The sequence below is a fragment of the Ursus arctos genome, unplaced genomic scaffold, assembly GCF_023065955.2.
Source record: "Ursus arctos isolate Adak ecotype North America unplaced genomic scaffold, UrsArc2.0 scaffold_36, whole genome shotgun sequence".
In the NCBI taxonomy this organism is placed as follows: domain Eukaryota; kingdom Metazoa; phylum Chordata; class Mammalia; order Carnivora; family Ursidae; genus Ursus; species Ursus arctos.
In genome coordinates this window covers 17731164-17747506 of record NW_026623050.1, presented here as the reverse complement: position 1 = coordinate 17747506, position 16343 = coordinate 17731164, and the positions used below count along the sequence as shown (strand labels likewise).

General features: G+C 37.2%; 1 protein-coding gene across 4 annotated transcripts in view; it reads left to right on the top strand.

Annotated features, from left to right (window-relative positions):
- Window positions 1-16343, top strand: part of MYO5A (myosin VA) — a 184911-nt gene that overhangs the window by 59542 nt on the left and 109026 nt on the right. For all 4 annotated transcript variants that reach the window (XM_057306340.1, XM_057306339.1, XM_026518505.4 and 1 more), the window contains exons 2-4: window positions 3138-3248; window positions 6742-6913; window positions 9136-9280. In XM_057306340.1, coding sequence (XP_057162323.1) covers window positions 3138-3248; window positions 6742-6913; window positions 9136-9280 — 428 coding nt within the window. The remainder of the gene's footprint in view (window positions 1-3137; window positions 3249-6741; window positions 6914-9135; window positions 9281-16343) is intronic.

Genomic DNA, 16343 nt, shown 5'->3' with positions numbered 1-16343 from the left:
AGGACATTGGACACTCCCTCATCTTGCCGGGAGCTGTGTCCAGTTTGATTCACTTCGGGTAGGGTTATCTTTTGCTAACTGCTTCTGTTGTCGCAGGAAACCCTGAGCAGACTTAGTAGGTATGTGTGTCCACTCTTATTTCTGATTCCTGCCTGCCTCTTGCTGCCGTGTTCCATTTCCAGGTTTCTCATACGATTTTTGGGGCCCTGTCTTCCCACTGCAGTCTTTGGGCAGTCTCCCCACTGGTTGTGGCATACAAGTTCAGGCCTGTTTCTCAGGGCTGCTGTGTGTATTCTCACTGGGGGCCTAGGGCAAAAGTAGAAAGTAGGGTTGGAGGTGACAGAGGCAATAGAAAAGGGGCATTGTCAGGTTGGAATTTCTCTCAGTTTCAGCAACTAAAGTATATATATATATATATATACTTTGTATATATACTAAAATATATATATACACACTAAAGTATATATATATATATAGTTATCTATATTTGTATATATATACAGTTATATACAGTTATATATATACAGTTTTATATATATATATATTTTATATTTCCCAGACTGACCCAGTTCTGGTAGGTTGGTTTTGCAGAGTCACCAATCTCATCGGTTAAGATGGAAAAGAACCATAAAAAGACAATGGTAATAATAGACTGAGTTCTGACCTATTTCTCCTTGGATACTTTCCCAAGAGACAGAGATAGGATAATGGGGAATTTGGTTATCAGGATGATGTCTGGTGTTTAAATACCTTGCCCGTGGAGAGTGTAAGGGCCGTAGCCCTTGTGCTGTCTGTAAGTGTTGTTAACTCCAAAGTATGCACTCAAGTGTTTCCAAAACACTTGTGGAAATCTGAGCTAGAACTTGCTACTGACAAATTACAGGGAAGTGCATCTTTGTAGATTTAGTTAAAAATCTCCTCCTATTTAGAGCAGGTCAGTCATTCTTCTAAACTCACTTAGACCCATTTTGCTTTTTTTGTGCTTTCATCAGCAGGGTAGTAGGTCATTTCGTGACTCTGAATCTCATATATTACATATCTCTTCTGGAACCAGTAAATCCTTTCAGAGAAAGTTATAGAAATACTGGCTTCCTAAAGTGAACTTCAGAGTGGGAGCAATTGGTACACAGAAATGTTTATTGAATGAGTAAAATTTTAGTAATCTTTAGTAAAGGCTTAGTAACCTCTAGTAAATTTAGTAACACCTAGTACTCAGTTTATGGATCATGTTACTGGGAAGAAAGTTATAAAACAAATTTCAGTAACAAATAACAATCACAATCATTTCTTATGGAATACACACTTGGTAACAACCTCAACCTGTACTTACATATTGGTTTATGCTTTTCACAAGGTTTCTATGTATGAAAGCCCTTGAGATGATCTAAATGAGTCCTGTTGTCATCCCCATTTCACAGATGCCTGTAACAAAGGCTAAGATTCCTGTATAGTAGTCCTGGGATTAGAACTCATAACCTAGTTGAGTGCTCTTTCCTTTGCAGACTGTTCAGACAAAAAGTTTTCATGAATCTGTAATAATAAGAGAAAAGTAAAGCAATGACAAGTTTGTTTGTTTTTTTACCATACTACTTTTATTCAATTTAGAAAGATGCCCTTTATTCTGAGATTCTTTCATTAAATACTAAGTGCCCAGCTATGAACCAGCTGTGTACTCAGGCACTTGATACAGTGTTGAACAGGTGGGCATGGAGCTTATTCTAATGGAGAAGGAGAAATAAGAAATAAATAAACAAGCAATCATATAACAGTAAGTTAGTTCAGGTAGTAATAAGAGCTTAAAGAAAGGGGCGCCTGCATGGCTCAGTCGTTAAGCGTCTGCCTTCGGCTCAGGTCATGATCCCAGGGTCCTGGGATCGAGCCCCGCATCGGGCTCCCTGCTCAGCGGGAAACTGCTTCTCCCTCTTCCTCTCCCACTCCCCCCTGCTTGTGTTCCCTCTCTCACTGTGTCTCTCTCTGTCAAATATATAAAATCTCAAAACAAACAAACAAAAAAAGAGCTTGAAGAAAATAATGTAGAGAAAGGCTGGTGGTGGTGGTATTTTTATATATGATATATTCCTGAAAATGAACATCAAGGTTTAACGTACATAAAGGGAGATTCCTTCCTGAGGAATCCAAGCAATCATAAAACATTTCTTCAGTGTGATGTTTGGAGGACTCATTCATATTAATATGTTTTTCTTTTTCTTCAAAATTGACCTAAAGTCCAAAATTGGCTGAAGTCCAAAGAGTGTCTGGTTGAGGCTAAAGATTTTCTGCTGCAGGAAAGCCTGATGATTGATTACTGTACCGAGGCTATGAGAGCCAAACTTACTGTTGGTCAGATATACCATTTTCACTCATCTTGATGTAATAATGAAGGCAAAATACTAGACAACAATGCTTTCTTAATTTTTAAAAAAATTAACAACAGAGCTTTCTTCAAAGAAAATTCCGGATGCCCCATCTATAAAACGGTTGTGGCTCCAAGCCACAAGCTTACTGTCCTCTTTTCCACACCTTAATAAGGCCTCTAAGGAATACTTGAGACATCACTAAGTCTTTGCAGAACACAGGATGAAAACCACAATAAAAAATTCAAATGGTAAATCCTGTCATAAAAAGATAGCTGTATTGTTGAAGCTGGCAGAGTCCCCATATCAAGCTTCACAATCATGCTTTGAGATGTTTGAAAGTCCACATTCAGTGAAAAAATAGATTTATATGTATATTTTTACCCAAAATTACATTTTCAGGTAGCATTTACTATATAAAGCAAATTCAAACTTTAATTGTAGCTGTTTATTCAGAGCATACTTCCCCCCCCAATTTTATTGAGATATAATTGACATGCAGCACTATATAAGTTTAAGGTGTACAACAGAATGATTTAACTTACATGTATTGTAAAATTATTACCACAGTACAGAACATACTTTTTGTATAATGTGGGCATGATGGTACTACTGGAACTAAAGTACTTTTCAACTACTAATTTAAAAATTAAATTTCATATTGGCCAAGATTTATTCTTTTGTAAATTGTTTCATTATAAATAAATGATGATGTGTTTAGATATTAGTATAAAGTAATTGGTTTGCTAGTTTGATTTTTTTTTTTTCCTGTTTGTCTTCTAGTTTGCCAGAGTTTGGATACCTGATCCTGAGGAAGTTTGGAAGTCAGCAGAGCTGCTCAAAGATTATAAACCAGGAGATAAAGTCCTCCTGCTTCACCTTGAGGAAGGAAAGGTAAAAATTTTGCTTTTATTTGTTGTCATTGGCATAAAGTGAAGTGAATTCAGAAGTGTGAGTTTGCTGTGACATACTTGACTTCAGCTGAAAGTTGAATTTTGAATTAATCTAATATTTTCACTTACTGAATTAAAAAAAATAACAGCAGAGCAAACTCAGTTTTCTATCCCAGTGGGTTAATGAAAATGGCAGAACTTTAAAATCCAGTATTTTGGTCCATGAATTTATTATGATTAGGTTTACATTCACTTCTAATTCTCCCAAAGGTATGCCCATTTATTTTGCTTAGGCTAGTATTAATTTCATAGTAACTAAGAAAACATCGCTTAAGGAACCTGTCTGAGATTTGATATTTGCTGGACCTAATCATTTGAAAAATATTTACTGACAAACTATTATGTATAAAGCAGTTTGCCAGCAACCAGAAAAAATAAAACCAATTGTGTCTCTATACTTTCCTGTCTGCATTCACTGCATGGGTAGACACGTCTTGGTTCTACCTTTTTGACTTCTCCATGGCATTTGACAAGGCATGTCACACTGTTTTCTTAAAAACCTCTGTGACATTAATTTTCCTTAAACAACTTATAGTCTAGCCAGGGAAACTAGATACGAATACATGAAAAGTTACATAAAGCATAGGATCTAAAGAGCAGTTCAACACCACAATGTTAAAGATGTCAAAAGGTTATGATGAACTATTGCCAAACAAGTAATACTATCCTGAGAGTTAGCATGTATTGAACGCTTACTGTATGCCAGGCATAGTTCTAAGTGTTTTACTTGCTATAACTCACTTAATCCTCACAACAATCCTATGAAGTAGGGCTGTTGTTATTACCACTTTATGGGTAAAGAAACTAGGGCTCAGAGGGATTGTTCAAGATTATACAGGTATTAAGGGATAAAGCTGGGATTTTAAGCCAGAAAATTTGTCTTCATGATTTGTGCTCGTAACCACTCTGCTATTAAGTTATAAAGATAGTAATGACTTTAGGATGCCTAGGAGGGAAATTTCATTATGGACTGCTTTGTCAGGGAAGGCTTCAAGAAGGAAGAAGGATTCTGACTGAATCTTAAAGGTAGATAGAATTTGGATTGACAGGGAGAAAAGGGGTAGACCCTATGAGGATTGGAATGTATTTTGGAGATAGTGAATAAAACAAGTTGACTGGGGCAGAGATTAAGAAAGATGTGTGTTCTAGGCTTGCATATTAAAGTATCTGCTATATAGCATGCTAAGTGGCAACAGGTGCTCTCTGACATCAGTGTTAGGTAAGAGAAATGGATATATATATATATATGAACAGTATGGCAGATGATATAATAGGTACAGGCAAGGGACAAAAGTAGAACAGAGTGGGGAGTGGCCGGATGGGCTGGTGAAGGTAAGGGGTCAGGGAGGCATGGTCTGAAGAACGAATAGCCGAGGGGAAGTGCATTTCAGGGATCCAGAACAGCACATGCAAAGGCGGGAGGTATGCACAATAACGTGCATTTGGGGAACTACACGAGTTCCGTGTTGTTAGGATGTGAAGTAAGATTACAGGACTGGCAAGAGGATGGGGGCTGGGAACCACATCGCAGAGGGTCTGGTAATCATCCTAAAACTCTTGGATTCAAGTGATATGTGATGAGGAGTGATTGTAGTATTTTTAAACAGAGGATGCTGGATTTGCGTTTTAGAAAGGACTCATTGGTGGCCACACGGAGGATGAATTTCAAGAGAGCAAAACAGAGGCAAGATTAGTTGGGAAGAAAGCAGGGAAGAATTAGGCCAGATTAGGGGAGGCCCTTGAATGCCAAATTTAAAGAATTAATTTATTCACCTGCTCTGTGTTAGGCACAACATTAGGCACTGTGAGCTATATTTTCTTAAGTTAATTTTCACAACAACCCTGTGGACTGTAGATTGGTAGGTAATATTATAACTATTTTCAAAATAAGGAAGCCAAGGCTCAGAGACGTTCAGTAGTTCTGCCTGAGATTGCACAGTCAGAAGTGGCTTTTGTGTATTGCAGCGATCAGTGCAAGGACCACTCAGTTTGGGGGAAGGACATTGTATCCATAATAAACAGGGAAGGAGAGGTCGAGGGGCAGACGGTAAATTCCCCTCCATTTAGCATAGTTCTTTCCAACCTATTTTGAATATTTGACCTCTGTATAACTCTGCAATGTTAAGAAAAGTGGCTTTTTACAAAACCAGCTAGTCCCTCTCTACAATTAAATTTCATTTTTTCCCCTTTTTTACTTGTCATATGTTATTTGCCCTTAATGCGTGATTGAGTGACAATTTGCATGTGTGGCTTTGCCATAAAGCCATATTTCCTTGGCTTTAAAGTGAGTAGTACTGGGGCGCCTGGGTGGCACAGCGGTTAAGCGCCTGCCTTCGGCTCAGGGCGTGATCCCGGCGTTCTGGGATCGAGCCCCACATCAGGCTCCTCTGCTATGAGCCTGCTTCTTCCTCTCCCACTCCCCCTGCTTGTGTTCCCTCTCTCGCTGGCTGTCTCTCTCTCTGTCAAATAAATAAATAAAATCTTTAAAAAAAATAAAATAAAATAAAGTGAGTAGTACTTCTTAAATTTGGGGGCCAATCACATCATTAAAAATCAAATAAAAACTAAGGAGTGTCTTTCCAAAATATAATACACATATGTATATATATTTACACATACAGACATATACACATTTACACCTAATTTCAGGATATGCTTAGACCTCTCAGGGTTCAGGGTTCCCAGGTACTTACTACATGCCATGCTTTGCCTCATTTAATATTTATTACACCCTGTGAGCTATTTCTATTATGCCCTTTCTACAAATGAAGGATTCAGATTAAATAACATACCCAAGACCACAAAAGAAGTAACCAACTTCAGGATTTGAACCCGGGTTGATCTGACTCTAGAGCCAAGCACTTGACCATTCTTTATTGCTCACTCACTTATCACAGGTGAAGAGAGAGAGAGGAAAAAACGGTTATTTAAAGAAAGATTAAAAACTTCTGGTTCAGGGGTGTCTGGGTGGCTTAGTCGGTTAAGCATCCTACTCTTGATCTCAGCTTGGGTCTTAATTTCAGGGTCGTGAGTTCAAGCCCATCGTGGTGCCTACTTAAAAAAAAAATTAAAAACCAAAACTTCTGGTTCAGTAACTGGGTTAAAAAAGTCTAAACTTACCTCTGAAACCAATGATACATTATATGTTAGTTAATCGAATTTAAACTGAAAAAATGGAAAAAATAAAAATAAAATATTTTTTAAAAAGTCTAAACTTCTCAAACTATATTAGCAAAAATTCTTAATACAAGTTAATACATCTAGTGAAAAAGATTTCCATTTCCACCAGTTTCTGTAGCTTTGGAAGGTGCCAGGAAAAGAATGCATTTAATAGCTGAGAAGCATATCAGGAATAGGAAATAAGCAAAATGTACGGGCCAGTTTTACTTTTATTGCCATGACTTATCCAGATGCTGTATCTTGTGCATTTTCAGGATTTGGAATATCGTCTGGACCCAAAGACCAAGGAACTGCCTCACTTGAGAAACCCTGACATCCTCGTGGGTGAGAATGACCTCACAGCCCTCAGCTATCTTCATGAGCCTGCTGTGCTCCACAATCTCAGAGTCCGCTTTATCGACTCCAAACTTATTTATACATACTGTGGTAAGTGTGCCTCGCTGTCTGAGCGGGCCGTGAACTCTCTCCTGTAACGGACATGGCTACGGAAATATTGTGCGTGGGGAAAGAAGGCTGTAGTTGGATTTCCTCCGAGAACTAAAGAGTGATCAAAAAAGATTTACCGCGTTCATTAGCTAGTTGCATTTTATGCTGAATAAGCTCTTTTGTGAACTTACACAATTTTGCTCAGGAAGAAAACCAAAAAACTGAACTGGGCCCATCTTTTAGATTTTCTTCCTCCCAAAGAAGTCATTTGACAAATTCAGTGACAGTTTGCCAGCTACTTTCATCTCGTACAAGAACTGCTACATGAAGAGTAGATGTCCAAAGACTTCTCTTTGGTCCAGGTTCAAGAGACTTAGTGTTCTCTTGTTCTCAGTGCAGGCCTGACGACTCGCAGTCACTGTTCTCGCTTCATGTGCTGGCCTGAGCCCATGCTCGTTACGGTACTAGCTGACAGTGCCCCAGCTCAGGATCCTCCTTCTTTCTCTTATTAAGCACCATGTACTTTTGGGTTTTTTCCCCCTTTTCCTTCTTTTGTCTCTATTTTTTTCTTTTTCTTTTAAATAATTTTTTATTATGTTATGTTAGTCACCAAACAGTATATTCTTAGTTTTTGATGTAGTGTTCCATGATTCATTAGTTGCATATAACACCCAGTGCACCATGCAATACGTGCCCTCCTTTCTATTTTTTTTCCTTAACCTTATTTTCTCCCTTGTCCCTGGCTCTTTTCTCTACTGACTTCTTATCTTTCTTTCCCTGATTACTCTCCTCTGGGCTCGGGTCTGGGGTTTCATTCATTTTTTTCTAAGTCTGTTTGCTTGGGTGACCAACTCAGCACTCATCATTTCTTCCTTACTCCCCTGCTTTGGACAGAGACAGCTAACTTCTATTCTAAAAGGAATTTATACCGCTTGTATCCTTGATACTCTTTTTCTCCCCTGTCTGTGAACCAAATATTTGTTTCTCAATTTTCATTTTTCCAATTATCTTTCTCTTGCACATACGTTATTTTCTTGGTGAAGCCTCCCCTGCCCGCCTTATCTAAATCATAAACCCCTACTCCCCTCCTTAGTTTCTGTCTTCTTTCTCTGTTTAATTTTTCTCCTTTCTCCTTTCTACTATCTAACCTGTGATATTTATTTTTTCTTATCTTGTTAATTGTGTGAATTTCTCACTAGAATATAAGGTGTATGAGAATAAAGATTTGTCTTTTTTTTGTTAACTGTTATAAACCTAGCACTCAGAAAAGACGAGACATATTTGGAGCTGAATAAATCTTTGTTGAATGAAGGACTTCATTAAGTTAATATATACCTACTATGAAATTTAAGGAAATACCAAAAAAGGTATAAAAAGGGAAAAATAGGGGTGCCTGGGTGGCTCAGTCGTTGAGCATCTGCCTTCGGCTCAGGGCGTGGTCCTGGTGTTGTGGGATCGAGCCCCACATCAGGCTCCTCTGCTGGGAGCCTGCTTCTTCCTCTCCCACTCCCCCTGCTTGTGTTCCCTCTCTCACTGGCTGTCTCTCTCTCTCTGTCAAATAAATAAATAAAATCTTTAAAAAAAAAAGGGGGGAAAATAATTACATATAATTCACTACTGAAAAATAATCAGTATTATGTTGATATATCCAAATGTGTGTATATGTGAGAAAGTATAAATAGATAAGAAATTAGAATTAGTCTATATGTAGTTTTGTGTCATCTTTTCCTATGACATTTAATATTCTTTAAAAACATAATTTGTGGAGGTAGCATAATAGTCTGTCATATGGATGTAACAAAATATTTGGCTACTCTTCCTTTATTGTATATTTTGTTTGTTTCTACTTTTCACTTTTGTGAATAATATGATAAACATCTTTATGAAAAGAAACCTTTGCTTGAATGTCTGATTATTTCATCTGGATGCATTTCTAGAAGTGAATTTTTTATTGAAATATTATGAAAATATTTAAAGTTCTTTTAACATTGCCATAGTTTTTATTTTCCATAGCTTAGACCAGGTTTTAAATGGTGTTTTAGTTACATCTAGGTATAATAGGCTCAGAGGCAAAGGCTATGATATATTTTGATCTTTAACAACTTGTTAGTTCAAGATTAACTGAAATTGAAATTTGTGTTAACTGTGGTTCTCACTTTACCAAGTTTGATATGTCCATTAGTATATCATTGACTTCTTTTGCTTTTTTACCCCTCCCCCAGGTATAGTCCTAGTAGCTATAAATCCTTATGAGCAGCTGCCTATTTATGGAGAAGATATTATTAATGCATATAGTGGTCAGAATATGGGTGATATGGATCCACATATCTTTGCAGTAGCTGAAGAAGCTTACAAGCAAATGGCCAGGTTGGTGGAAGCTCTCTTTATTTTTTCACGACTCTTACTAGATGTGATTGTTTCTTCTTTGCTGAGTCACAGGTATTTTAAAACATAGGGAAGAGCAACTGGTAAATTATTATTAAATGAACAGCCTTGACTATTTCAGAAGGCCTCCATTATTATTAAAATAACCTCATATTTATAAAAGGACATAACAGTTTTTAAAAACTGCCTTTGGCATCTCCTGATCCCGTGACTATGCAAGGACCGGTGCTGTGTTTACAGATGAGAGGGTCAGGGATTGCTGGTCTTAGGTGATGCTCCCACGGTCCTTCAGCCACTGAGTGGCTGGCTAGAAATAAAAGGCCCAACAACAAGAAATCTGCTGTATCTTAGATAATTGAATGTCAAGGAAACTGTGAATTTAATGTTAGTCTTATGTTCTAGAGACCAGTGATCCTGAAAGCGTCAGTAAAATGTCTTTAATAGTAGCTATGGAAGTCTAACATTTTGCGAGTAGAAAACCAGAGAAAAAAAGCTACTTTCAGGACTCGATTATGCTCTTAATAATGTAATGTAAATCAAAACTATGGATGTATTGAATAGTGTACATTTAACTCATGTCTCCAGTCTTCAGGTAAGAACCAGCATATTATAAATATGATGTGGGAAACCCTCAAGCAATTTGTGAAGAGGAGAGAAAAGTAATACTGCAGAAGTTTTATTTTTTCCTTTACAACCAGGGAGAGTGTTTATTTGTACATAATTGGGCCAGCATGTAACAGAATTTTAGAATTATTTCATTGACAGAGTCCATAGAAGTCATTATGCCCTTTTATTAATAAAATATTATTACTTCTAGTAATTGCTAACAGTTATTAAGCACTCTGTGCAAGGCACTGTTTAATTGCCTTCTGTGTCGTTAAGTAATTTTATCCTCACAGCAACCTTCTGAGGCTGGCATTATTATTACTCTTCATTTTACAAATGAGAAAATTTAAGCACTGGAAGTTATTTAACTTTCCTAAGGCCACATAACTGGAAAGACTAACTTTCAAATTCCATCAGTCTAACACTATGAAATATTATCATATTAAATATACAATGACTAAATACAGTTTTGTATTACATAATGTGCTGTATTATAGCAGATACTGTTATAAAATCAAAACGAGTGTCAAAAGTGTAAGAAAGGTTACTTTTTTTTAAGGATTTATGTATTTGAGAGAGAGATTGTGTGCATGCGAGTGGCGGGAAGGGGGCAGAGGGAGAGAATCTTGAAGCAGACCCCCCCCTCCCAGCATGGAGCACCATGGGAGGGGGGAGGGGGCTCAGTCCCACAACCCATGAGATCACGTCCTGAGCCAAACTGAGAGTCGGCCGCTCAACTGACTGAGGCACCCAGGTTCCCCAGAAATCTTACATTTTTAAGCTTTTAAATTCCATCTATCAGCATAATTTTCCGCTAAAGTTAGAAAAGCCCAGCAGTATTTGCCTTGTGTAGTACTGGAGTATTACAATGCAACATTAGCACCACACAAGCACAGCCAGAGAACTACCGGCCAGAGACGGAACTGCGTGGAGTGCCAGGACCTAAAAATTGTCTCTGAAAAATGTTATACTGCTCCTAGAGAATGATATGCCTTCTTTGAAAATACTAATCTTAAATATGAAAGTTTGGTTCTTAGCATTTTTGTGACAGGAAATCCAAGAACAGTGTTAGATTTATATGAATATTTCTGGCTTTTCAACCCTGGATTTACTCGGATTTCCTAACATCCTCTCCCCCCCATTATTCCCCTGTGACTCAGACAGTCAGTGTGATTTCTTTACTGCAGCTTTGCTTGTTTCTTTTCCCTTTGCTCAGTTTTGTTTTTTAGGCAGTTTTAAAATACACCTCAATCAGTTATGATAAGTTCACCATTTATATGAGTAAATCTGTGCACATAAAATGTGCTGAACAGCTAAATAGACCATGTCTCTTAGGCATACAGTTGGAGATAGATAATGCAGGATCCCTTCTTTTTTTTTTCTTTTTTTTATTTATAGTAATTTTTATTATGTTATGTTAATCACCATACAGTACACCATTAGTTTTTGATGTAGTGTTCCATGATTCATCATTTGCGTATAACACCCAGTGCACCATGCAAAACGTGCCCTCCTTAATACCCATCACTGGCCTAACCTAATCCCCCCCCCCCGAAGCCCTCAGTTTGTTTCCCAGAGTCCATAGTCTCTCATGGTTCATTCCTCCTTCTGTTTATCCCCCCCTTCGTTCTTCCCTTCCTTCTTCTACTGATCTCCCTGCTATTTCTTATGTTCCATAAATGAGTGAAACCATATGATAGTTGTCTTTCTCTGCTTGACTTATTTCACTTAGCATAATCTCCTGCAGTCCCGTCCGTGTTGCTGCAAATGTTGGGTAATTGTTCTTTCTGATGGCTGAGTAATATTCCATTGTATATATGGACCACATCTTCTTAATCCAGTCATCTGTTGAGGGGCATCTTGGCTCCTTCCACAATTTAGCTATTGTGGACAATGCTGCTATGAACATTGGGATGCATATGGCCCTTCTCTTCACTACGTCTGTATCTTTGGGGTAAATACCCAGTAGTGCAATTGCTAGGTCATAGGGTAGCTCTATTTTTAACTTTTTAAGGGACCTCCACACTGTTTTGCAAAGTGGCTATACCAACTTGCATTTACACCTACAAAGAACTCAAACTCAGTACACGAGAAACAAATCGAATAAAGAAATGGGCAGAAGAAATGAACAGACACTTTTCCAATGAAGACATACAAATGGCTGACAGACACATGAAAAAAATGTTCAGCATCATCAGCCATCAGAGAAATTCAAATCAAAACCACATTGAGATACCACCTTATGCCACTTAGAATGGCAAAAATTGACAAGACATGAAACAACAAAGGAGAGGATGTGGAGAAAGGGGATCCCTCTTACACTGCAGGATCCTTTCTTATCCTCTTCTCCTTACCAAGCGTAGATATGCCATATTGACCGGATGTGAACCCTGGAGTTTCACGTTGCCAGGACTCCTAGAGGCCCCTTACATCTTCAGGGAAGGTATAGTCACTTGTTCAGTAGACCTTTACTGGACACCATCCAGACACTGTCCTGGGCATGGGGGACACAACAGCAAACAAGTGAGACAAAATAGGCAAATATTCTTACCCTCACAAAGTGATAAGATACACAGTTTGTCATGTATTAATAAGTGCTATCCTGGAAAATAAAGTTAGAAAAGTAGATAAGGAATGCTAGGTGGGCCAGAGGGCATATGTACTAGGCTCAGGGAAAGCCTCATTGTAAAGCTGTCTCCCCCCGCCCTTTTTTTTCAAACTTAAAAAAAAAAAATCTTAAACTTACCCAAAGTTTGGAAAAATAGTACACAGAGGAACCGAGATCTGTCTCCTAGGTATGCTCATTACGATGAGGGCATCATCTCTAAGCCCAGTAGAGCTGGGAAATACACAGAGCTAGGAAATACACGTTTCTCCGTAGCCTCACCAACAGAATGTGTTGTCATACTTTTAAAATTTCGCCGCACTGACAGGTGAGAAATGGTATACCAGTTTTGTTTTGATTTGCCTTTCTCTAAATATGAGACAGTTGCACATCTTTCCATACACACACACACATGTATGTCTATTTTTATGTCTATCTCTATATGTATTAAAAAACATGAGTTCATATTGATACATCCAATTCCAATTCAACACCACAGTTTTAATTTTTGTTTTCTCTTTTGCCTTCTTTTACTTCTTTCTTTGGTCTTGAGAAACCTGGCTCTTATTATCCACAACATATTTACTTCTTTGCTGAATCTTAGAATACTCAAAAAGTAGTTTCAGAAATATTAACCCATACCCCTGTGAAAAGCAAATTTACCACTCAGGTACAGTATTTGTGTCCAATTCATTTTTGTCTTTAGCCTTATAGAATATAGTTAAAGTTCTGATTTCCAAAGTTACTTAGGTCAGTTCCTATCTTACCCATTTTATTAGTTTACTCAACCACTTTCTCATAGATGGTCCTTTAGATTGTTTTCAGCATTCTGCGATTATAAACTATGCTGTAATGAATAACTTTGTATATATGTACTTCTGTATCTTTAGAAATGTAGCTTCAGGTAAGTTGCTGAAAGTGGCATTGCTAGGTCAAAACGTAGGTATAAATGCAGTTTTTGTAGGTATTGCCACATTCCCTCTAGAACAGTTGTATTGGTTTGTATTTCTGCCAAAATTGTTCAAGAGTCCCTGCTTTCCTTAGCCATATCAACAAAAAATGTGTAGTCTTTCTCTTTAGTTCTTCACTACCCAGTGGTATCTCAATGTTGTCTTCATTTGTATTTCTTTAAATATGAGTGAGTTTGAACATCTTTTCATATGTTTAAGAGCCACTTTATTAATGTATTTGTTTCTTTATGTGGTGAACTGTTCGTTCATGTCTGTTTTAATTTTTTTTATTGTGTTTTTAGTCCTTTGAGCCTCAATTTTAAGAGTTTAAAAAAATACGTGAAGTATAATAGCCCTTTGCCTGTGGTATATATTGCAAATATCTCCCACCCCATTTATAAGTTTTCTTCTGATTTTGTTTATGCTGTTTTTTTCCCATGCAAAATAATATCTTTTTTTTTTTTTATTGCTCTGGATTTTGAGTCATTGTTAAAAACCTTTCCCTATACTAGGATAAAAGAGATATTCATCCATGTCTTCTTCTAGTCTTTGTATTGTTTTATAATGTACCTTTAGATCCCCGATTCTGTTGAAGTTTATTTTTTTGTATGATATGAGATACAGATCTAAATTTATCTTTTTTTCCAAATGGCTACCTAGTTATCCCAGCATCACTTATTAAGAAACCCATTTTGCCCCAGTTCTTTCAGATGTCATTTAGCATATCCTAGGTTTTCTCATGTTTTTAGGTCAACTTCTTGTCTCTGTTCTTTTCACCTCCTTTTATCTATTCATGTCCCAGTACCACACAGTTTTAATTATAGTGGCTTTATAGTATTTTTTTTTCAAAGTAGGCTCCATGCCCAGCATGGAGCCCAATGTGGGGCTTGAACTCACAACCCTGAGATCAAGACCTAAGCTGAGATCAAGAATCGGACACTTAATCGACTGAGCCACCCAGGCACCCCTTTATAGTATTTTTTATGTTTGGTATCATTGAACCTTCTCATAGTTTGTCCTTTTCATCATTTTCCTGGCTATGTTTAGATGTTTGTTTTTCCATACAGACTTTGGTATCAACTTATCTAACTCTATTAAAAAATAAAGCTGTCTTTTGAGTAATACCATGAAAGAAAAGATAAAGCAAGTCATTCACATATCTGAGGAAGAATATTCCAGGCAGAGAGATCATCAACTGCAAGGACCCTACAAGGCCATGTTGGGTATCATAGCAAATTTGACTTCTTCTCTGGATGTGAGTTTTGAGCAGAGGAATGGCCTGATCTTGCAGCTATGATAAAAATCAATCATAGATTGCTGCCAGAAATTCATATCCTGAATCTAATCAGGAGGAAACACCAGAGAAACTGAAAAGGAGGGACATCCTACAAAATAACTGTATATACTCTTCAAAATTATGAAGGTCAAAAAAGTCAAAGAAAGGCTGAGGAACTGCTTATGATTAAAGGAGATGTCCACTATATGCCAGTTAAAAGAAATGAGTATTCTGAATTGAATCCTTGCTGATGGGGGAGGGAAGGTAACTATGTAGGGAACATTGCTGGATGACCGATAAAATTGGAATATAGACAATGGACTAAGTAATACTAATACATCAATGTTACATTTCATGATTTTGATTATCATAGATGTGTAAAACCATGTCACTGTTCTGAAGAAATATAGTGCTCTAAATTATATAGGAGGCACCATGTCTGTAACCCACTCTTAAATATTTCAGAAAATATTAAAATAAGAGAAACAGATATTAATAAAACACACAGACAAAACCTAAACAGTTGGTGAATCTGAGTAAAGCATATATGGGAGTTCATTTTACTAGTTTTGCAGTTTTCCATAAGTTTGAAATAATATCAAAACAATCTAGTTAAAGATATTAGTGGAGAAGGTAGAAGTGGATGGATGGATTCTGGATATGTTTTTAAGAAAGAGTGGACAAAGACTTGCTTCTATGAGGGTATGTGAGAAAAAGAGGAGTCAGGGATGGCAGCAAGGTATTTGGTTCGAGCACCTGAAAGGTGGGAGTTGCCATTTACTGAGATGGAGGACATTGAAGGAAGAGCAGGTTGTATATGTGGGGTGGGAGTGTGGGAGGAGGAAGGGTTGCAGTTTCATTTTAGATAGCTATCCTCCAAGCAAACCTGACAGAAGTGATTCTTCCCCAGTAGGTATATGTCCAATGACAATAGCCATAACCAGGATCCTTGACTCGGGACTCCTTTCTAAGCATGCCCCTTACAAAGAACAGTGCCCTCATAGAACACCTTTATGGTCAGGCCTCTTCCTTTTAATAGTCCTGTTGACTTACACAAGAGAAAATGTCGGTGGGTTGCGGTGTCTGTTTTTCTTCTCATATTCTTGTTTCCCATTTATGCCAGTGTTTTCTCATGCTGGAACTGACTGCTCTTTGATAACTAAATGACAGTATTACTTTCCTTAAAACATAAGCTTTTTTTCTTTTGTTTCCTTAAAACCTGGTAATATTGATTAATTTGATATTTTTTCCCCATTGTGAATGGTATAAATAAATTTTTTGACTAAGTTTCGTTTAGTTTTTCTTGAAATAAAAAATAAATAATAAATAAAAATAAATAATAAATAAAATAAATAAAATAAAAATAAATAAATTATATATAACCTTGGTATAATGAAAAAGGTATCTGTACTAATCACAGCTGCATCAGTAATAACTATATGAGGTTAAATCTCCTTGTCTGCCTTGGTCTCAGTTTTATTACCCATCAAATGGAACAATTTCCCTGGGTGGTTTACCTTGACACTTATAGTGTTCTGTGGTATGCATTTGTTACCCTTCTGTTTCGGGGAGACTAATTAATATGCATGTTGCTCTTCCTAGTGGAGC